Source organism: Tursiops truncatus, chromosome 3 (assembly GCF_011762595.2).
Source record: "Tursiops truncatus isolate mTurTru1 chromosome 3, mTurTru1.mat.Y, whole genome shotgun sequence".
In the NCBI taxonomy this organism is placed as follows: Eukaryota; Metazoa; Chordata; class Mammalia; order Artiodactyla; family Delphinidae; genus Tursiops; species Tursiops truncatus.
In genome coordinates this window covers 91,160,157-91,183,686 of record NC_047036.1, presented here as the reverse complement: position 1 = coordinate 91,183,686, position 23,530 = coordinate 91,160,157, and the positions used below count along the sequence as shown (strand labels likewise).

At 42.9% G+C, this 23,530-nt stretch overlaps 1 protein-coding gene across 6 annotated transcripts in view; it reads right to left on the bottom strand.

Annotated features, from left to right (window-relative positions):
- The window catches only part of MCC (MCC regulator of WNT signaling pathway), a 426,733-nt gene that overhangs the window by 112,097 nt on the left and 291,106 nt on the right, over nt 1-23,530 (bottom strand). Inside the window, exon 1 of one of the 6 annotated variants that reach the window (XM_019940819.3) lies at nt 795-857. The exons of the other annotated variants lie outside the window; for them this stretch is intronic. Within the exon in view, the coding sequence (XP_019796378.1) occupies nt 795-842 (48 nt within the window). The 5' untranslated portion in view covers nt 843-857. Of the gene's footprint in view, nt 1-794; nt 858-23,530 lie in introns of those variants that run through there. 6 annotated transcript variants of the gene reach the window in all.

Genomic DNA, 23,530 nt, shown 5'->3' with positions numbered 1-23,530 from the left:
CAGCGGCACACAACCCCACTTTGAAGATTTTAATTTCAGGTTTAGAAAGATGCGCTTTTCTGCAGCCTGCCCCTCCACACTGCGTGGAGGCTGGGAGGCTTGGGGGAGGGTGAGTAGGCGAGAAGGAGACATAGGGCAGGGGCTAGGGTTTCAAAGCGGTTGTTTGTGAGACTATCACAGCAGTGACTGGGACTTCACTTAACTGCATCGGGGCTGCAAACCAACAGATCAACAGCCGATTTGCAATCAGGAACGCTTGTAATTTAAAAAAGGAAATGTCAGGCAATCTGGTGGTATTTGCCTTCTCATGTAGGGCTAGGCCCCTCAGAAAAGGTCACTTTGGGTTTCAGATACAGGGTTTCTGTGATGAATTCTCAGCACAAATACCACAGTGTTCCCATTGTATAATTTTTTGGAGGCAGTTTTGCTCCCAGCGTGGGGAGAGGGACACAAATTCACTCCCTTACATAGCTGGGTTGCCCCTTCTGCCTCTGAACTGTCAATCTGAGAATGTTCCTTTAGCAACAGACACTGTGGTCTGCTATGCTATTATGTCTGGTCTTGGGAGAAGACCCACCACCTGACCTCTGACAGGAAGGATGAAATACATGGAGAGCGGACATGTTCTTTAAGATATATAGGAGCAGAAACAAGGATCCCAACTATGACAGCCTAGACTTGCTTCCTCTCTCATCCATCTCCCATCCTACTTCTGGGGGAAAGGGCTGCCTGCAGGGGGTGGGGGAGAATTCAGGGGAAAAGCTGACAGAGGAGACTATATACTCCATACTGACCTCATGAACTGGGCCAGATGGGGAGACACACAGAGTGGTTATTTCCATCACAGTACAGGGCAGAGGGGTCCAGGCTGGGTCACATCCTATGGAAGACAGCCCTGGGCCCAGACACGATAACACCAGCACTCCGGATTGCCAAAGGATCCATCAGATGTGCTTGTGGGGCAAGTCCCTTTTCTTCCCTGGATGGAAGATGCCTATCTATCAAATATGAATTGATCAGTTTTTCTTTTTGTTTTTTAAATTAATTAATTATATTTATTTTTGGCTGTGTTGGGTCTTTGTTGCTGCGCGCGGGCTTTCTCTAGTTGTGGCGAGTGGGGGCTACTCTTCGTTGCGGTGCGTGGGCTTCTCACTGTGGTGGCTTCTCTTGTTGTGGAGCTCGGGCTCCAGGCACGCAGGCTTCAGTCCTTGTGGCTCACGGGCTCAGTAGTTGTGGCTCGTGGGCTCTAGAGCACAGGCTCAGTAGTTGTGGATCACGGGCTTAGTTGCTCCACGGCATGTGGGATCTTCCCGGACCAGGGCTCGAACCCGTGTCCCCTGCATTGGCAGGTGGATTCTTAACCACTGCGCCACCCGGGAAGCCCCTCAGTTGTTCTTAACTTGAAGATTCCTTAAGAATCTCATGAATGTGTTTGGGCCCTTCTCCTAGAGGAGAGTATAAACTTGGTGCTTATGCATGTGTTCCGCCTAATTAAGATGATGACACACCCCGGAATCCATCTATGAACTCTGAACTAAGAACCATCTAGACTAGACGCCAGCTCTGTGATGCCCCTAAGTTTTGCAGATGGTGTCAAGTGTCATAACCACAGATGTCTGAGTGGAGGAAAGGCCCTCGGCATGTGGCATCTCCCACTTCCACATCTGCGAGTGAGGAATGAAACCCAGAGATTGACCTGCTCACACCAGGTCCCATGGAGAGTCTAGCACCAGAACCAAGGTCACCATGCCCCTTCCTCACTACGCAGTGTTGTATGTGACAGTGATTTTCAGGGTTTTTTTTCCTGTGGATGAAAACTTTACTTAAAATGTTTGCCTCTGATTATAAAAATAATAAGTATGTAACAGAAAAATAAACTGGAAAGTTGGCATTCTAACTTTTTGGTGGTGGCCTTTGGGTGGTTTCAAACTCTTCTGGGATACTTTCCTGTTTAATACTTTTTTTTTTTTTTTAAAAGAGAAAGAGGCTTTTGTATTAAAAAAAAAATAAAAGAGTTGTCACAGTGTTTTCTGCAGGTGAAGGCTGTAGCATAAAAACTGTAAACGGTTATTATCTGTCCCTGCTGCATCTTCTTTCCCTGTCCACCAGCAATTCTGATAGAAGGTAAAACTTTAAAAACCAGGTGCAGTATACACTTGTTCCTTAGTGTCACTGACAAGTACTCAGCAGAAGCTAACTACAAAGGTTGGGACGTGCAGTGTGGAAAGAAGTTTGCCCGCAAGTTGAAAGACGTGTTGCTGAGAATGTGTCTGACCAACCCCTCTCTCATTCCCACAACTGAGCACGGGGTGAGTCCTGTTCTCACCGCAAGGAAGAGTGGACACTCCCTGCCAGCTTCAGCTCCGGAGCTCCCCTGTTCCACCTTGTCAATCACCCAGTACTCAAGAGCTGACTGGATCTCCTTCTTTTGGGGTTTCACCCCCCTCATTCTGGCAGACCTGGTGGTATCCCTGCAAATTCAATAGCTAGGGAGTTTTCGAGCAATGCTACAAGTATTATGACAGAACTGTGTAGACCTGTGTCAAGCCCAGCATTAAGAAAATAAGAGAATAGAGGTCTTTCCGGGTAATTTTTAAAAGGAGTGACAGTGGGTTTAAATCCTGGAAAGAAAAATTTACCACAGCAACCAGAACTGTCAACTATCTATAATAGAAAAATTATATTTGCATCATTTTTCAGGATGTCTTTACTTATATTCTGGCTTCTGAAATGTCCTCTACCTTGAGTCAGAGCTTCAGACACATGAACCTCGAAGTACCATTAAAAGACGTTTCACCAACCAAAGAGAGAGAAAATATATGACGTTTGCAGACTGTGCTGGTCTCTTCCCAAACACACTTTTCGCTTCATGCTCAGGAACAAGACCTCGATTTTTCATTGGTCAGACTACTGTTCAGCTAAAATATCCCAGTTCTCAGCCTCCCTTGCAGCTGGAGCTAGGTGTAGCCATGTGACAAAGCTCTAGCCAAGGAGACAGAAGCAAAAATATGTGGAAGTTCTGGGAAAATCTTTTTGAGGGAGGTCATGCTGTTTTTCTCTTCCTCCAGCCTTGCTGCTTGGTATATTAATGTGATGGATGGAGCTCCAGCAGCCATCTTGCTTCAGAAAGATGAGGTCCACACTGTAGGGAGTGGAAGGTGCCTGAATCCCTCACAACCTTGTAGAGCCACCCTACTAGCTTTGGACTGCCTGACTCCAGACTTCTGTAATAGAATAGCAAGAACAGACCTCCGCTGTATACACCACTATTATGTTGTGAGATACTCTGGCAAATGAAGTTGATCTGAGCTTAATTTATAAAGAATCAGATAAACCTGGGTTCATGTCTCATTTATGATACTTGTTAGTGATTTGTCTTTGGACAACTGATTTAACTGGGTTTTTTGTTTTTGTTTTTTGCCGTACGTGGGCCTCTCACTGTTGTGGCCCCTCCCGTTGCGGAGCACAGGCTCCGGACGCATAGGCTCAGCGGCCATGGCTCATGGGCCCAGCCGCTCCGCGGCATGTGGGATCCTCCCAGACCGGAGCACGAACCCGCGTCCCCTGCATCGGCAGGCGGACTCTCAACCACTGCGCCACCAGGGAAGCCCTGGTTTTTTATAAATGGGTGTTTTTGCTGTCGTAAAGGCAAAATGAGATGGCCATCCATAAAATGACCAGCATAGTGTCTGAAACCAAGTAAGCATTCAACAACGTGCATTTCCTCTTTCCCAGCCAGGTTTTAAGTCAGCAAGTTTCAAGTCAACAACCTTCTCAGATGAAGCCTCACTATAGGTAGTGAGACTACCTACCTTGGACTTCAGCAGAAGTCCAAGGCTTAAGGAGCTGACTGTCAAGGCTCTTAATTCTCCGTGAAATTTTAACCCAAGGCCTCAGCAAGGTTGGGATGGGACCATGACGCTTCCTAATACAACTCTGGGTCTAGCACGTGAAGGATATAAATCCACGCATACCTCGTATTTCTGGAGATAAAAGATACTAATTCCCTAGGCTGTTCTGAGCCTGGCTTCACATTCATTTTACAGCGTGTATCCAAAGGAAAAGTAAACCACCTGGAAATTTGGCTTCAAGACAACTGTCAGAATGGTGGCTATTTTTGGATGAAACATTACTTGACTAATATTTCACAGTTCAGCTGGCTGTAAAGACAAGCCCGCGAAGCCTCTGAGAGATAAGGTGTCCGGCTGCCGGGAGCCCGGGTGAGGATCAAGCAGTGCCTTTGTGACGGTCTCTCCTGGTGGCTGCTCCTGGGCTATGTGGCTAGATGTGCTTCCTGTTACCGACTAGCCATGAGACAAAGGGCGTCACGCTTCTTAGGATGCCCTTCTAAGCCAGCAGCCCAATGACTCTAATGAGCCCCCAGGAGCACCACTGTGTACTTATGGTTATAAGATGCTTCTTTATCTTGCTACTACTGGCAATAAAAACAATGGAACAGATGCCGGTGCTTTCCTGATCACTTGGCACCCTCCCCCTCCTATGCGTTATCCCACGGGGTCTCCATCACACCACACCTCCGTGGCCTACAGGGAGGCTATGATTCCCAGTGTGCTGAGGAACAAGTACTCTTCCCAAGGGCCACAGCTGTTGAAGGGGTCCAGAACCAGAATCGAGGCTGCCAAACTCTAGGCCCACCATTTTACTCATCTTTCTGGGACTTGGGTCTGCTCTCTTACAGCACTGCCTTCAAAGGGACCAAAGGCTTCCACAGCCACACCTGAAACAGAGGAATGAGTTCATCCCCAAGTCTCCATCCAGAGACCATGGAATACTAATGGTGACATGGCTGAGCTAGGCTTTTCCGCCTTGTTGGCAGGTAAGCTCACTCAGAGGAAACTGTGCTTGTTCTCTCTCTCCCTGTACTTGGTCTGGCTACCTGAGATGCTCCTGTAGGCCATGCACTGCCAGGGTACCTCTATTTCCCTCCCACCAGTGATGATGGGAATGCCCATCCTGTCCTTCTAAGTGGGCCACTTGCCCTCCAGCTGCAAAGTACACAACATAGTTCTTGCTTATATTTGAGTGAGACAATGGGTAGTGCCAACTGCTTCCACTTAGTGAACTGTTCTCTTCCTTAAAGGGGAAGAAATAAGGGCAACTAACCTTTACTGAACACATATTCTTTTTCTTTTTAGAGACTTAAAAATATTTATTTAAAAATAACATTAATTAACCCACTATATGCTGAACACACACTCAGGCTCTGCACTAAGTGCTTTCTACACTTTACCTAATTCAATCAGCTACAGAGTCCTGCAGAAGAAAGGACACAACCCCAGTGCCAAGCTTTGGGAATATTCTAAGAATTCCAGGCACCTCGATAGTAGTAAATCATAACATTAATAGTTACCATTTGCTGAATGTTTAATGGGTATCAGACACTCGGGCTAAGCACATTTCATGCAGTACCTCATTTAACCCTCACCGCAATGCTATGAGACAGGTATTATCACCTCCTTCTGACCAATGAGGAATCAAGGCACAGAGGAGGGATAGGAAATCAGCCCAAGGGCAGGGAACTGATAAACAGTAGAAGACATATTAACACACACACACTCCATGCTCTAATCTTCTCTGCTATGTGCTTTGCTGGTACTTCCAACTCAACATGCCACTGCCCTCCTGGCTTGCAGGATACACATGTGTGCATGTGTGTGCATGTATGTGGATGGGTGGGAGGATGTGCACACTGGCAGAGGCAGGGACAGGGGGTGAAGCAGAGGGCAGTGGGAGATGGCAGGGCGAGCCCTCCAGTGACAGTGATGAAGCTTGGGGCTGGCGGTGGCTCAGCTCGGTGTCAATTTGGAGACTCTCTTTAACTTTCTGTGCTTTTTCATCTTTTTGAGAAGGGTTTGTACCAGATGGCCCCACCCTGAGTTCTGTGCTTGGGGCTCTTCATACTTTATTTGCCCACTGGTCCCAGAATGGATTTGCTGAAGCCCACTTCCCAAGGAAGCTTCATTTATATACAGAACTGATCAGCAGCAATCTTTCCCCTAGAAATTTAAAAAGCGCTCAGAATCACACATAACCTTACGGCCGGCGAGGGAATTCAAGAACATCTAGTTCAATTCCTTCGTTGTAAAGGCATTAAACAGACTCAGAAAAACAAGGCTCATCAGATTCAGATTTCCTCATTCCCTATCCAGAGGCTTCCTGCTCTCCCATATGGCAATCCAGGAGCTCCTGGGTAGTGAATAAATGTCTATATCCAGCCTCATCCTTCGAAATAGCAGGAGACATCTGTACACGAGAAAGCAGCCTCATTCAGCTTCCCCTGCAAGACTCCCCACACGCCAGGTGCTCTAATTCAGATACATAAAGAACAAAATCCCTGGCAAAGGGGGAACGTTCCTTGCCAGATGGACACAATCAGGCCTGTTCAGTGGCTTCCAGGACTGGAACATTCCTATTTACAGCTAGAATTCCTGCTAGGGGCACCTACTGTGCAATATTTCAAGAAAGGATGTTCACAGCCTTGAAACGTAAAAACTCATTAAACACCATCTACAAGATTACCCCGCTGCACGCTAATCACTTTTTGCTGACCTAGACCGACTCAGAAAACAGGAGCTTTTCGTCTTTCATTTTATCTGATGATTTCATTGGTCAGTGGTCCCTGAGTTACTTTTTAAACCTCCACTGAAGTTCAGTTGTCAAAAACAGCACTCTAAATCCCCTTCAATGTGGTAGCACTAAAATACCATCCAACAGACAAAATGATCCCGTCCAAGAGTGCCTGATGTAGGTGATGGTGCCAAATCACAAAGCAGGACCCAGGTACCAACTGTGAAAACAGCAACACCATCATCCCTAGCACCCACCTAAGGCAAACGGCTGGGAGATGGCTCTCAAGGAGGGGAGGGGTCCAAGACTGATCCTCCCAACTTTGAAGATAACCCTCAATCCCACTCCATCTTCAAAAATATGCTCCTATAAAAATAAGCCACACTGAATTTGTACATTGCCTTGGGTAGTATGGTCATTTTATCAGTATTAATTCTTCAAATCCAAGAACAATGTATATCTTTCCATCTGTTTGTGTAGTCTTCAATTTCTTTCATCATCCTACAGTTTTCAGAGTACAGGTCTTTTGTCTCCTTAGGTAGGTTTATTCCTAGGTATTTTATTCTCTTTGATGTGATGGTAAAAGGGATTGTTTCCTTAGTTTCTCTTTCTGATCATTCATTGTTAGTGTATAAGAATGCAAGAGATTTCTGTGCATTAATTTTGTATCCTGCAACTGTACTGAATTCATTGATGAGCTCTAGTAGTTTTCTGGTGGCATCTTTAGGGTTTGCTATGTATAGTATCACATCACCTGCAAACAGGGACAGTTTTAATTCTTCCCTTACAGTTTGGATTCCTTTTCTTTATTTTTCTTCTCTGATTGTTATGGCTAGGCCTTCCAAAACTATGTTGAATAAAAGTGGCAACAGTGAACATCCTTGTCTTGTTCCTGATCTTAGAGGAAATGCTTTCAGCTTAGCACCATTGAGTATGATGTTAGCTGTGGGTCTGTCATATATGGCCTTTATTATGTTGATGTACGCTCCCTCTAAGCCCACTTTCTGAAGAGTTTTTATCATAAATGAATATTGAATTTTGTCTAAGGCTTTTTCTGCATCTACTGAGATCATCATATGATTTTTATTCTTCAATTTGTTAATGTGGTGTATCACATTGATTGATTTGCAGATATTGAAAAAAATCCTTGCATATGAACTAGAACAAATATTTTAAAAATTTGTCTGGAAACACAAAAGACCCCGAATAGCCAAAACAATCTTGAGAAAGAACAACAGAACTAAAGGAATCATACTCCCTAACTTTAGACTATACTACAAAGCTACAGTAATCAAAATAGTATGGTGTACTGGCACAAAAAAAGACACACAGATCAAGGGAAGAGAGCGGAGAGCCCAGAAATAAACCCACGTACTTATGATCAATTAATTTATGACAAAGGAGGCAAGAATATACAATGGAGAAAAGACAGTCCTTTCAATAAGTCGTGCTAGGAAAACTGGATAGCTACATGTAAAAGAATGAAATTACAAAATTCTCTAACACCATATACAAAAATAAACTCAAAATGGATTAAAGACCTAAATGTACGACTGGATACCACAAAACTCCTAGAGGAAGACATAGGCAGAACACTCTTTGACAAAAATCATAAGCAGTATTTTTTTTGATCCCTCTCCTAAAACAAAGGAAATAAAAGCAAAAATAAACAAACAGGACCTAATTAAATTTAAAACCTTTTTCACAGCAAAGGAAACCACTGACAAAACAAAAAGACAACCTACTGAATGGGAGAAAACCTTTGCAAATGATATGACCAATAAAGGGTTAATATCCAACATATATAAACAGCCCATGTAACTCAACATCAAAAAACCAAACAACGCAATAAGAACTGAATAGACATTTTTCCAAAGAGAAATGCAGATGGCCAACAGGCACATGAAAACATACTCAACATCGCTAATCATCAGGGAAATGCAAATCAAAACCATAATGAGATATCATCTCACACCTGTCAGAATGGCTATCATCAAAAAGAACACTAATGTCGGCAAGGATGTGGAGAAAAGGCAACCCTCGTACACTGTTGGTGGGAATGTAAATTGGTGCAGTCACTGTGAAAAACTGTATGAAGGGTTCTCAAAAAAGTAAAAATAGAACTACCAAAGGACACAGCATTTCCATTCCTGGGTATATATCTGAAAAAACCACAAACACTAATTCGAAATGATACATGCACTTCAATGCTCATAGCAGCATTATTTATACTTGCCAAGATATGGAAGCAACCTAAGTGTCCATAAATAGATGAAGAGGTAAAGAAGATGTGGTACATATATACAATGGAATACTACTCAGCCATAAAAAAGAATGGAATTTTGTCATTTGCAGCAACATGGGTGGACCTAGGGGGCATTATACTAAGTGAAATAAGTCCAACAGAGAAAGACAAATACCGTACGATATGACTTATACGTGGAACTCAAAAAATAAAACAAACTAGTGAATATAGCAAAAAAGCAGCAGACTCACAGATACAGAGAACAAACTAGTGGTTACCAGTGGGGAGAGGAAAGGGTGTAGGGGAAATATAGGGGTAGAGGATTAAGCGGTACAAACTATTAGGTATAAAATAAGCTACAAGGATATACTGTACAACACAGGGAATAAAGCCAATATTTTATAATAACTACAAATGGAGTATGACCTTTAAAATTGTGAATCACTGTATTACACACCTATAACTTATATAATATTATGCATAACTAAACTTCAATAAAAAATTAAAATGTCACATAATTTTTACTGGAAATGATATTAGCTAATATGTGGACGTGTGTTATGTGCTATTGCTATATTTAAAGCATGTAACATGCATGTACTTTCTTAATTATTCTTCACATAGCCTTTGGAATAGGTACTGTTGTTAACCCCAATTTAAAGAGGTAGGAATTGAGGCTTAGAGGTTCAGTAACTTGCCAAACTAGTAAGTGGCAGAGCTAGAATGAAAACCCTTGTCAGTCTAACCCCAGAGCCTGGTTCACAACCATGCCTCATGCTTTGCAACAGAATACCCTAGCACTGCTGAGATACCTTCATGAAATTATTGAGGAGATAAAGTCTCAGACAGAGAGTTCTTTTTATAAGAGGGGAAAAAGCACAACTGCAAAATTAGCATGAGGGAAAAGGTATTAATTCTTTAAAACTTCCAACATTTTGAGAAACACAAGACCATTAAGCTGATATCAGACCCAGGAAAGCAGAGAAAAATTAATCTCCGGATATGTCCATACCCGATCGATGAGGGAAAGTTAACAAGGGAAATATTGAAGTGTAGGTGAAAAAGCTCTAACTAAACAGTACATGGGAGGAAAGGTTATCTTAACTAATAAATCTTAAAAAATAAAAAATCTAAACAGATTTTATATATATATACACACACACACACACACACACACACACACACACTTTAAAATTTACTATACAATAGTTGCTGGTAAAAACAAGTCACAGCATTTTCCACTAATAAATTCTTACTTTTTGTGGTGTTATTTTCAAGGGAAACCAAAATTACATGCAATACAAGGATATTTGGAAACAAACAAACAAAATAAAGACACAGCAATAACCTGTCAGCACCTGCTTAAATTTCAAGGTGGGTTGCATCCTAATGGCACATCATGAAGGAGATCGAGATGTAACAATTAAATCCTGCTAATCAGAAGACATGAATATTTCAGTGTGTACTAAATACTGATGTGATCCCTGAGGCAGAAAGTCCCACAGAGAATTATATGAACAGGAGTAAAAGACTTCTTTGACAAGGTCTGCATTGTTCATAAATTTTTATATTGATCCAATTTAGTAGGTATCAAATTCTCCTTTCTAAAGAAACCAAGTACCTTTAATGGTGAAACACTCCATAAACTCTGCAGATCAGGAAAAACCAAGGTACTTTAACAGCAATAGTTGAGTGTTTTGGAAGTTCCCTATTTTTTTACTGGATTGAGGACAATGTTTTTTTCTTTGGGAAAACAAGTGAAGATTTAGATTTGAGTGTGTGTGTGTGTGTGTATACATATACAGATACATACTTATACACACATACATATATTAACACACACATATATATATATGGACTTTCTATGTATACAGAACTCAAGGCACATGATCTCAAGTCTTTTCATTTAAGTACAGGAGACAGCCTAGATGTTGACTACTGAGATATTCAGTACAATCATATTCAAATGTATTCCCAACATTTGAGAGAGATTTTCACATGCACTATTTCTTGTAAAGAAAATCCCTTTAAAATGCTTGATGCCATAAACAAGCTCCCATTTCAGGCAAGTCTCAGGCGGGCCCTGGCTTCTCGTTCCTCACCATGGGGCTGCTGACTGATGGGCCATTTCACCACTCACTGCTGCATCTAATCCAAAGCACCAGGAAAGGGTAGAAGACACATTTCAAATCTGCTCAGTGTTCTCTCCCATCAGGGGCCCTGCTGAATGCTTCAGAGAACAGTGTGCTTAGAGAGAAGAAAAGGTCTGAATCTTCTCTCCTTTCCAAATCACCTAACCCAGTCAATACTAGTCCCAACCAGGACTTGTTCCCTGAAAAGGAAGAAAATGAGAGAGGAAGAAGAGAGAAAGTGATGGGGAGAACATAGTTCAGTGGTTAAGGACATAGGCTTTATAACAAAACAAAAACAAATAAAAACCCCAGACCTGAGTACTAGTTCAAGCTTGGTTAAGTTGTTAAAAATTTCCAAGCCCCACTTTACTCACCCTGTAATGATAGCCAACCATACAGAACTGTAAAAATTAAATGAACATACTACAGGTAGCTCACTTGAACACAATGCTGCCTGGCAAAGTTAACCACAATGACTGTTGTCATCTTAATTATCATGATCATCATGCCATGCCTTCGTGCTTGCTAAAAAGTATCAAGATAGGGGCTTCCCTGGTGGCGCAGTGGCTAAGAGTCCGCCTGCCGATGCAGGGGACACGCGTTCGTGCCCTGGTCCGGGAAGATCCCACATGCCGCGGAGCGGCTGGGCCCGTGAGCCATGGCCGCTGAGCCTGCTCGCCTGCTCGTCCGGAGTCTGTGCTCCGCAACTGGAGAGGCAAAAACAAAACAAAACAAAACAAACAAACAAAAAAGTATCAAGATAACTTTGGGCCTTAAAAGTGTTGATGGGCTACTTTCCTATCTCCTTGTTTACACACACCCTGATTAAACAATCAGAATGACTCATCATTACCTTGAGGCCCAGCTCACATTAGTCAGAGTGATCTACACTTTGCCTGCCTTTCAACATGTGCAATTGGATCAGCAGCTCTCTACATCCTGGCTGGGCCTGCAGGGAAGCAGGTCAACACATTTATCCTCAACAGCCTAGAAACTAGAGGAGGCTTACGCCCAGTCTATACTCCCCACCTCCTGGCTCCTCATAGCACAAGGTAAGAGAGGGTCAGGAACCAAGTGGGACACATACAGTGACCCCAAAATGAACTTCCAGAAAAATGTATCTGAAGACAGAAGAGCTTAGTGTAAACAAGGATATGCACAAAGACCTGTTCATGACAGTAAAAAAAAAAAGAAAAAGGAAAATAGTGGTTGAATAAATTGCATGATATGCATAATATACCATGTTGCCAACAAAATAGAGAAATATATAATTAACGTGGTAATCATAACTTCCCATATGGGTGCTGAGTCAATTCATTCCGGCTGCTTTCCACCTGTCCCCACCAACCACCTGGAACAAGTTTTCCTTCTCCCCTACTGCTCCTCTAGCCTTTCACTCCTCTTTATTTTTCATAACACTTATTACTCCCTGACAATATATCATACAAGTTTTGTGTTGAGTCATTCCCCCATGAGGCTATAAGTTCCAAGAAGGCAGACATGTCACGGAACTAAGGAAATAGCCAACGAACAAGATGAACTGTGCCTGGTACATGGGAGGACTTCGGACAGATTTGTTGAATGGATAAATTTAGAAAATTAGAAGATACAGATAAAAGAACTTACATTATCCTTACCCCTACCACCTAGAGATATCTGTCAAATATTTTTCTATGTGTAAATAGAAGTAGCTTATAAAATAAAGTAAAAATAACTTAGGTGAAACAATGTCTAATGTAGTACTGTCCTCCATACTTCGAACTCTCTGAATAATTCACTGTATGGTTAATATCCCCTCTAGGTCACCAAATGGCTACAACAGTTCTCCATCCCCCAGTGGTCCCTCCAGGATGTCAGTGTTTCGGTTTTTTTTTTTTTTTTTTTGATACATGGTACTTAGGACCAAGCACAATACTCCAGATGAAATCTGGCCAGCACACTTCTATGTGCCAGGGACCATGCCAATTGCCTTATATGGGTTTTCACTGAATTCTCACTCAACAAGATAGAAGTAATTGTTACTTCATTCTGCAGATCAGAAGCAGATCAGAAACGGAGGCACAGTAAGTTTCTCTAGTACTTAAAACCAGAACCTCCCCAGCTGACCTACCCTATTCATCAATACTGCATCTCATTTACCATGGGTATCCAGGGTCAAATGTTTTCGATCACATGATCTGACGTGGCCCAGGGAGAGCATCTGAGGATCCAAGACTGCGGACTTGGATGGCGCTCAGCACCAGACAGTTTCTAGCAGTGCCGCACAAACTGGGAACAGCGCTGGCACCAGAAGGGAGCTGCAGTGAGATCCCCTGTACTTGCTCTGTCAGTGCCCAGCGCTGGAGGCAAGAAGCACGGTGCAGGTGAAGGGCAGGGAGAACTCTGCGGCCAGACAAACCCAGAAAGACCCCGTTCCCGTAAGTGAGCCAATAATCCACCCAAGCAGGTGTGCCCCCCACCCATCTGCCAGTGCCGGCCTGGCCAGCGCCTGGGGAGTGTTTCCCAATCCCTCGCCAAATCACGAAGATGTCACAACTGCAGATGAAAGACGTAACGTGAGCAAGTGAGCCACAGACTAGAACAAAACACTGTGGTTTGGGTCCAGCTTGACAGCATTCCGGCTCCTTTCCTGTAAGGAGCTGCTCTGAGGGTGAAGGCACCCTACCCTCCCACTTGGCCTCTAGAAACCACAACACAATATGAATTCAAAAGGCACCTGACAGCTCAGCATTATTTTAATAAACAAAGCCTCCCTTTCTCCCCCCTCTACCTACAAAGAACACGTTTTATCACATGTGCCTTGACAACTTTCTCTCTTACAAATTGATTTATTCCTCTTTCCTGCTCCCTCCATTTCGCCAGGCAAACTCTGAAATGCTTAAGTACAGTGGAGGGTGTGGTAGAGCTCACTGCAGACGGGGAAGCTGAGGACAACGTGAGGTCTCCTGCATGGGTGTTCACCTCCACCCCGCCGCTGTCGTGGGCCTGCTGTAACGCCCTTGGAGGAGAAGCAGGAGAAAGGATAAAGGGGAGGCCACACCGGATGGCTGATGAAACAAATTCCTTTGGGTGGAGATAGTATCGGTCGCTTCTGCCTTTCTCTACATGGAGGGAGCCCCCAGTGGGGAGACACTGTCTTTGGGCCTCTAGTGCACAGCCCCCAACAAAGCCAAGCACAGTCTGACCTCACTGAAGGATGGCGGCAGAGATAAACACGCTGGTTGCTCAGGAAGGTGGGGAGCTTTGGGGCAACCAAACAGCACACACTCTCCTAAGAGGAAGATGTTTTCTCATCACACAGTTTGGATGTGGCACTGCTTTCTTCCCAGCATCTAGGTTCATGTGCAAACTAAACTCTTCCTGTGCTCGCAAGGGAGGAACTGCATATTTTCCCAAGCTCACGAAGTGCAACCTTAATCATTGGATCCAACACACCAGAGAAAAAGAGGTGACACCTAATCCTGGAGTTTCCTGCACTGTCTACACTCTCCCCAGCACCCCTCCCTCTTACCTCCTTAGAGACATGGCACTAGAATGCAAACAGGAAATTCCCTAAAGCTGCCCCATTTTGTTTCCTGTAAGCAGAAAGGCAGTGTACAGAGAAAGTATTAAAGATTCCTAGGCTGTTTAAGAATTAAACATTTCTAACCTACATAAAAATATCAAAGGAAATCCTAAATCTGGCAGTGACTAGAAATACTGCCGTTTCAACAACACAAAACCAAAATTGACTCAAACTATTAAAGCTCAGCTTCGCTGCTAAAGAAGTTGATACTGTCAATCACTAGGCACAGGACTAAACACAGGGCTGGAAAACACAGTGAGCAAGCTTTTGCCTGATACTCAGAAGCCATCTCCTCAGAGGCCTGAGTGGGTTGCCCTGTTCGTTTACCCTGCTGTCAAGATTCTGAATGCTCGTGTGGGTCATATTATACTTTAAACGCAAACACCACTCTGAGATGAGTAAACAAGGATGACAAACTCCAAAGACTCTGTGAGATGTCTTCCCGTCAGTCTTAATCCAGGCCATCATTTATTTAAAAAAAAAACAAAAAAAAACTGACCTTAGCTTTGGGCTCCCAGAAAAATATCACAAACGTGAAGCAGGATTATTTAGCTCCAAGGCAAGAAGGATGAAAGCAAATTAGCACTAGCCGATAGGCAAATGACGAGCTCTTACACTGAGGGCAGTCACCAGTGTACCCAGTCCAAGATAATGAGTTTACATTTCAGCTGGAGGATTCAGGTTTGCTCTCAACATCTCTCCTGACAGTGGAGCTTGCTGTGTCTTCAAAGGTGCAGGAATGCTATGGAATTTCTCTCCGGGAAAACCTTTCAAGACAGGGGCCGGTCTCCTCTCTCTGGGCTAATGTGGGTACAGTCCTGCCTGGGAATTTCGTCTACTGCCTCTCAAAATTCATTCCAGTCTGATGACTCCCTCCTTTTACACCAATAGATGTGCCGGGCAAAAACGGTGAGTCAACACACAGATTATGGAGGACGTTTCTTTTCATGTGGCAAAGGAAAACAGAGGTTATTTCAAGGGAGGCAAGGGCACCACAGAGTAAGCTTTTTTGACTTGTTCTTGGCTTTTTAAAATCCTGGCAATCACGCTCTGGCTCACAGAGCAACATTTACAGAAGCACACGATCGGAGCACTTCATTCCTTGCTGCACTGTGGCCCCAAGAGCTGTGGCATTTACATACCTTCAGGGCCAGGGCTACCCAGAAAATGACTGCAGTGGAACTGGATGTTTATTTCAAGCGACTGATACATAAAGGATTAGCTCCACTTCACCCCATATAGTGGGCTAGAGACAAAAGGTAAAAACCACCACCTTAAATTTGCAAATGGAACAGGTCTCAACTCCCTTTTGACCTTTAAAACAATCTTTCCTGAGTGAGAGAAACCTAATCTACAGCTACCAACTTGCCCTTTCACTGGCCATCTTAAAAGAAAGTAAAATTGTTCAAAAGTTGCCTACTGGGCTTCCCTGGTGGCGCAGTGGTTGAGAGTCCGCCTGCCGATGCAAGGGACACGGGTTCATGCCCCGGTCCAGGCAGATCCCACATGCCGCAGAGCGGCTGGGCCCATGAGCCATGTCCGCTGAGCCTGCACGTCCGGAGCCTGTGCTCCGCAACGGGAGAGGCCACAACAGTGAGAGGCCCGCGTACCGCAAAAATAAAATAAAATAAAATAAAAAAAGTTCCCTACTATCTCAAGATTTTAAAAATTAGAAATTTATCTCATCTCATTCCAGATATTACATTCTTTTGGGCAACAGATTTATGTTCACGAAAAAAAAGTGGGAACCTATCAAATCATTTCCTGGGGAAACAAAGAGTCTGAGAGTCTCCTTATAAAGCAAGGTTAAGCTGACTTTGTTTCAGTGACTCCCCATACCTAGTGCAGTATAAACCACGGGCTCGCCGCAGCAAGCAGACATGCAGCTTCTGCACTGTACATGCTCAAGTCAACGTGGCAACTAGACAGCCTTAAGGAACTGATAGCTCAAATGAGGAGTGTCAGAATTTGGCTGAAAAGGTGCGCTTTTTTTCTTAATAAATTCCAGATGTTAAGAGTAGCTATCCATCTAGAGACCAGTTCTTTACATAATCTGTTCTTTAAAACCTTCTGAAAAAATGTAATTGTGTTTCTTTCTCCCACTGCATTTTATGGACAAAAAGGCAGTTATTCATGTACCTCAAAAAAAACCTTAAAAAAATTAGTTATTCCCCATAAGTTAAACGATTTCCACAGAAATACATTAATGGAGTATATGGAATGATAAATCTATGCTATGAAAGATGATAATAGAAAGCAGACCTCGCCTATGGTGAGTTCAAATTCCAGAATATATCATATGCACAAAACTCTTGTGGTTTATGGAATTCTGCATCTCCAAGTTTGAATAGTGGGTGCAGGCCACAGCTTTTCTGATGTGTCTTTTTTTTTTTTAAATATATTAAGCCTTTCCAACAAGTGGGGTGGGGGAAGGGAAGACGAAGGCAAACAGATTGGGGGTGGGAGGGGTGAGCAGGGCAGGGACGAAGATTTGGCAAGGCTAATACCATGCACTGCCTTTTACCCCTTAAAGTCAGTATAGCAAAGATCCCCTGAATTGGGGCTAGACCAGTAGCAACAGCTTAGGCAGGCTTCAGACCCCATCATATCCACAGCTCTCCTGCAGGCATCCAATAGAAACAATCACGTAAAGATGGTGTTGGCTAAGAAAACAGAGCTTTAAGACAAGCTCCCTGTGGCCCCCGCCTCCCCCAATCCCTTGCCCCAGAGCATTCTGTATAGAAATTCTGCACCTGCCACAGTCCACACTACTCTGCCATGGGAGAGGGGAAGAGGAGACACTGATTTGCATCCCTCTTGCTGTTTTGTGGGGAAGGAGGAAAAGGGAAAGGATAAAGGGGAAGGAATTCAATCCAAAGGGCAGAGGGAAAGGGGAAATAGAATGGATATGCCATACACATGGAGGCGGCCACTAATTCTGAAGGAAGCCAAGAAACCCAGAAGGAGAAAGGAAAATATGAGAAAATAATTACAGGAATTAGCATGATAGGTTTAAAAAAATGAGCCTGTTGGGGAAAAAAAAAAACCCAAGCTCATAGCTACAGAGAACAAGCTGGTGGCTGCCAGAGGTGGGGCGTGGGTAAAATGGGTGAAGGGGGTCAAAAGGTACAAACTTCCAGTTATAAAATAAGTATGTCCTGGAGATGTAATGCATAGCATGGTGCCTATAGTTTATAATACTGTCCTGCATATTTGAACGTTGCAAAGAGAAGAGATCTTAAAAGTTATCATCACAAGAAAAAAAATTCTGTAACTGTGTGGTGACGGACATTAACTATACTCATTGTGGTGATCATTCCTTAATATATACAAATGTTGAATTATCATATCATACACTTAAAACTAATATACTCTTCTATGTCCATTATACCTCAAATTTTTTTTTTTTTTTGGAAAAAAGTCCATTCGAAAGACTTCTTTTCGCAAGACAATTCCTGCACCTAAATGTGACAAGCCTTCATCTTGCATCACCGCCTGTAATGCCATCCCCACAGTCTCCCAGCCAGCATTCCAAGGAGGAGCTTGCATGCTCAGGTAACTGGGTGGAGTGGACCAAAAATCAGCTCAATCAGCTCTTTTGTTCTCAAAAAAGAACTCTCTCATTCAGATCCGGTCAAACTGCTTAGGTGCAGAGCCAAGGGGTTAATGTTCAAGTTCAGAAACTCTGTACGGGTCACATTCTGGCCCTGCGGAGACACAAGGGCGGGTTTCTTAAAATGCGTCGACTTGCCGTCCTCCAGATGATAGGTCACCTTTTGAACTACTGGGGGATGACCTGGGAGAAAAATAGAAAGCTTTGCAGCCAGGCACTCCAGTGTGAATGTAGGGAACAACCAGAGGGCTGTCTAGAAAACAAAATGCCTCATTTTTTTAATAGTAGCTATTCAGGTAACAAGAGGCAATTCAGAGATGGCCAGCAAAGCACAATGATTGAGAGATCGGCATAAATGATACATTTCTATTCTGCTCCAGCATTTATGCACTGCACAATTTCACTTTGGTTAAATAAAGTACTTTCTTCTGGGGATGGCAAGTACATGATACTATGGCCATAGCTACTATAATAGAATAAGATGGATCTACCCCACAAACATCAACTCCGATGTAAAATTCTCAGGATTTTTTATAAGATGCACAAATGTGTATTTTTTTTGAAAGGACAAGATCATTAGCAGGTCTGGTCTTCATGGAAAGAAGTAATTAATGGTGTCTAAATTAAATTTTTTCTTTCTTTCTTTCTTTTTTTTCTTTCTTTCTTTACAGCAACCGCTTCTTTTAAACAAGGACATGTGGAGTCATAGGATTACTTCTTTCACCTTTTTTCTCCTTTTCTTCAATGGACTTTATTTCTACCCCATGGCAGAAACCAACCTTCTCTCGTAGAATTGGGCAATATCTCATATATCGTTTTCCCATCTCTTAGGCAGGAAGTTACATTTCTGAAAACTTCTGACAAACCACAACTGCATGACGGTGCCTTGCATGTATGTGTGCGTGCACACGTGCACCCACGCACGCGCCTCTGCGCCTATAATTTAAAGTATCTCAGGGCCCAACCTCGTCTACCCCAACCCACTCCTGTTTTCTTATCTCTTCTGTGGAAGCTAACACCTACCCTACCTACTTCCCAGGGATACTGGGAAAAGTGGAAATGTTTATGTAAGTGTTGTATGTTGGAAGTACTATTAAAATGTTAGTTATGATATATGATACAGTTCAAAATGTTATTTACTGACCTTTATATGTTAACTCCCCTTACTTGGGTCCTTAAAATTCATCTCCAGCACACTTTACAAAGTTTGACAAGAAGTCACGTCATGGTCTACAGGCTCTCTGCTAATAGAGTCAGTAGTTACAGCAATCACCTCTGACATGTCCTGCTCCCACAAAGGAGCCTTAAGTAGCACTGATCTCTAAGGACAAGACTTGAAATTTGAGGGTCAGGATCCATATACTCCCAAATCACTTTCAATATCATTACACTAATAGGAGTCTCCTAAGGTAAAGGATGGGTATTTGGTTCCCATACTGGGATTATTTCATCCTGAACTGAGACTTCACTGAAGTACTGGGGATGAGCGTCCCTAAAGCTTTGGCTTCAGATATGCTGGGTGTTCTTGAGAACCATTTCTGTTTTGTAGGGGTGTTTGGCCATGCCCTTATCAAAGCACAGAAAGTTCCTGGAAGTTTACTCAAATGTCTTCCCTCAGCACAAAAACCATCTAATCGCAAACGCATACATCCACAAGGAAGTTCTGAGACAAATTCTGCAGAGCACGACCACAGCATGCTACAAGATCATTTCCCAGCAGAAGGGAGCCATTTTCTTGACTCTAAAGAGTAACAGATGAAGCACAGACAATAGAGCTGTTTCATCACTCTGGTACAGATTAGCCTGCATTTCTGCACCAAAACGTATTAAGCTCCTGTCTGGCAATTAGCTGACAAGGGCAAAAATGCACAGACAAGCAGAAGGTGGAAACCCCTTTAACCCAGGAAACCTCACTGGTGGCTCTGCATCCCGTATCATTTCACAGTGGTTACTGGACAGCCTCCAACAAAAGAAGCAGCTATGGCAAAGAAATTCTCCAGAAATCGTGAAGTTTCAAGGCACAGAAAGTTTCAGAGATGTTTGCTTCTCAACCAGGAAGTCCTGGAACTCGTCAGTAATGGACACTGTTGCAGGAAGCCCCTTCAAAGAAAGGCCCGTCCTTCCCTGTCCCTATATCCATCTCCCAAGAGCCGAACTTTTTGACTTAGAAAAGGTAAAATGGAAAGCTATCCAATTGTGGTTGGCCGTCTTCAGGCACTGTGGGAGCCCTGGGAAAGAAAAGGATTATTACTTAAGAAAAGGATTCTCTGTGAGAACATATAAGGCACTTTTTTCCACTCGAGGAGTGGAAGACAACAGCGACACATACCAAGGACAGTACAGACCAAATGAATATAATTCAGCTCAAACAATCCAGGTACCTGACTTCATACTGATGACCAAATCCTGCTGAAAAATGAGACTGTCACAGCTTCTGTCCACGTGACCACGGAACAACGCAAGTAAGCATCTTTAGGTGTCAAATCACCTCTTGAAAGTTATTTAACAGCCAAGGTAAGATTTGGGAGGTTATTACAGCTACTTAGCTTCTTCAGCAATTCAGTTGGATACAGAATATGCTCCATTTCCGTTTCACACTATATGTGGTTACCTACTTCTTACAGCTTTATAGCTGAGAAATCTTTCCTTTGCACGTACATCTCTTCCCCTTTGTACAAAACGTTGTCTGAATAAAAAGGGATGGGGTCGCAAGTATACCACTTTACCCTTTCCCCACACCTTTTAAACACTGACAGAACCCAGAACAAACCAGGCTACAAGAAAGAAGACCCCCAGCTATGGCCATCTGTCCATCTTAACATAATTACCTACATTATGCTGGAGGTACCATAATTTAACCATCAACCCATTATTGTATATGTAACCAATTTTCCTTGTTGAATAATGCTGCAATGAAGAACATTAGGACAAATTCTTAGAAATGAAATTAGCATTTGGCCAAAGCTTCTGAGTGTGAAACTGCCTCCCCCACAAAAGCTATTGCAAGATATACTTCTGCCAGCTCCTATCTATTTTGCTTTACTCCCAACAGCCCTAGATATATCACTTAAATATGTATTTTTTACCAATATGGTTCCAAGATAGCTGGAACCATATTAGTCTTCAACATTTTAGTCTTCATTTCCTTGATTAAATTTAAACTTTTCCCCTAAATCTACTGGACACGTGGCTTTGTTTTTTTTAATGGCCTGTTCACATTCATTGCCCATTTTGACACGACGTTGACTTCTTAGAGTTTGATACGTATTACAAATATTAACCTTTCACCATATGTATTACAAATCTTCTTTCCCAGTTGGCTATTCACCTTTTAATTTACATAGCATTTTTGACATCTGTGTGTTTGATATTTTTATGTTGCCTCCATAAATCTTTTCCTTTACAGATTTTTCCCTTGGCTTTTTGTTTAGAAAGTCCTTCTCCACTCTGTTCAGATAGTTACCTACATTTTCTTTATTGTGATTTTTTAAAATGTGGTCAGTCATTTTTTTAAAAAATTATTTATTTATTTTTGGCTGCATTGGGTCTTCGTTGCTGCCTGCGGGCTTTCTCTAGTTGTGGCGAGTGGGGGCTACTCTTCGTTGTGGTGCGCAGGCTTCTCATTGCGGTGGCTTCTCTTGTTGCGGAGCATGGGCTCTAGGCGCACGGGCTTCAGTAGTTGCGGCACCTGGGCTCAGTAGTTGTGGCGCATGGGCTTAGCTGCTCCGCGGCATATAGGATCTTCCCGGACCAGGGCTTGAACCCGTGTCTCCTGCACTGGCAGGTGGATTCTTAACCACTGTGCCACCAGAGAAGTCCCTGGTCAGTCATTTTTAAAAAAACTTTATTCCATGTGGAATTTCATTGTATACATATATAACAAATCTAACCTTTTTGTTTATATTTGTATTTATTCCAGCATTACTGAATAATTAAACCTTTTCTACTTATTGCAGCCATTATGATATAGCTAAATCCTTTTTATATTATTTTAAATTATAGTATTACAACGTTAATGTTTCATTAATGTATAATATCCCCTTTTTATTGTTTTTCAAAAACATTTTAGCTATTTGTTTATTCTTCCAGATGAAATTACTATGAAGATTTAAAAAATCTCACAGGGCTTTGGATCAGAACAACATTAAACTTCCACTCTCCCTCCCAAGTCAATGTGGTCATGTATAAAACTGAATTCCATCTAATAACATGGACAGTCCATCTATCAACTGTAATTTTCATTGCAGTGGCTCTCCTTAACCGTGATACAAATTCCTTGAGGACAAACACAATGTCTGCTTTGCTCCTCAGTGTGTTCCATTCCTAGCACCTAGTACAGCGCAAGCACACATACAATTACTGAATGAAATCAAAGCGACCTAGAACTGTTTTTGTCTCGAGCATCTCATTTAGTATCTCTTAACCCAAAATAGCTAAACCAGCAACGTAATTGTGAATTGTGAATGCACCTGGTGTGTGTAAACTGAGCAAAGGTGTACAAGGGATTTACAGGCTACGGTACCCAAACCTGGCCAATGGAATAACCAGCTTCAAAGATGGTGTCCTGGGCTTCCCTGGTGGCACAGTGGTTGAGAGTCCGCCTGCCGATGTAGGGGACACGGGTTTGTGCCCTGGTCCGGGAGGATCCCACATGCCGCGGAGCGGCTGGGCCCGTGAGCCATGACCGCTGAGCCTGCACGTCCAGAGCCTGTGCTCCGCAACGGGAGAGGCCACAACAGTGAGAGGCCCGCGTACCACAAAAAAAAAGGATGGTGTCCTTCCTAAATTACCACAATGGGCAAAAGAAAGAGGAGGGTAACACTGCCATAAAGATGAACTAAAATCAACAGATTAGGAATTCATGCTTGAGAACTGCAGGAACTTTACTAGAGTGAGGTCCTTTTCATATCATTGCCATGGAGGAGTAGAGATCAGCTAACTATTTTTTAAAAGTCCTAGACCCAGTGCTAAGAGAGATTTCGGATGTTTAAAGAGCGATGGCCCAGGACAAGGGTAGGTAGAGAGGGAAGTGTCCTAGGTCAAAAAGATGGCCTGAATTAGTGCTTCTGACCTGTCTTCTTCCCAACGCCTTGCTGAAGAGACTCAACTAATAAAAATCAGCCAGCCAACAGAGGCTGGAAGGAATGATGGTGAATCGCACCCAGATTACTGATAAGAATCACCTGCATTATTCATGACGTCTACAGAATGCCTCTTTTGATCGAACAACTTACTAGATATATTTACAAAGATTACAGCACTGTAATAATGACAAAAACTAAGCAACTGAAATACATAAATGCTCATCTATAGGAGAGCGAATGAACAAACTGTCCATATTCACATTCTGTGGCTGTGAAAAATAAAGATCTATTGGAGATTTTAGA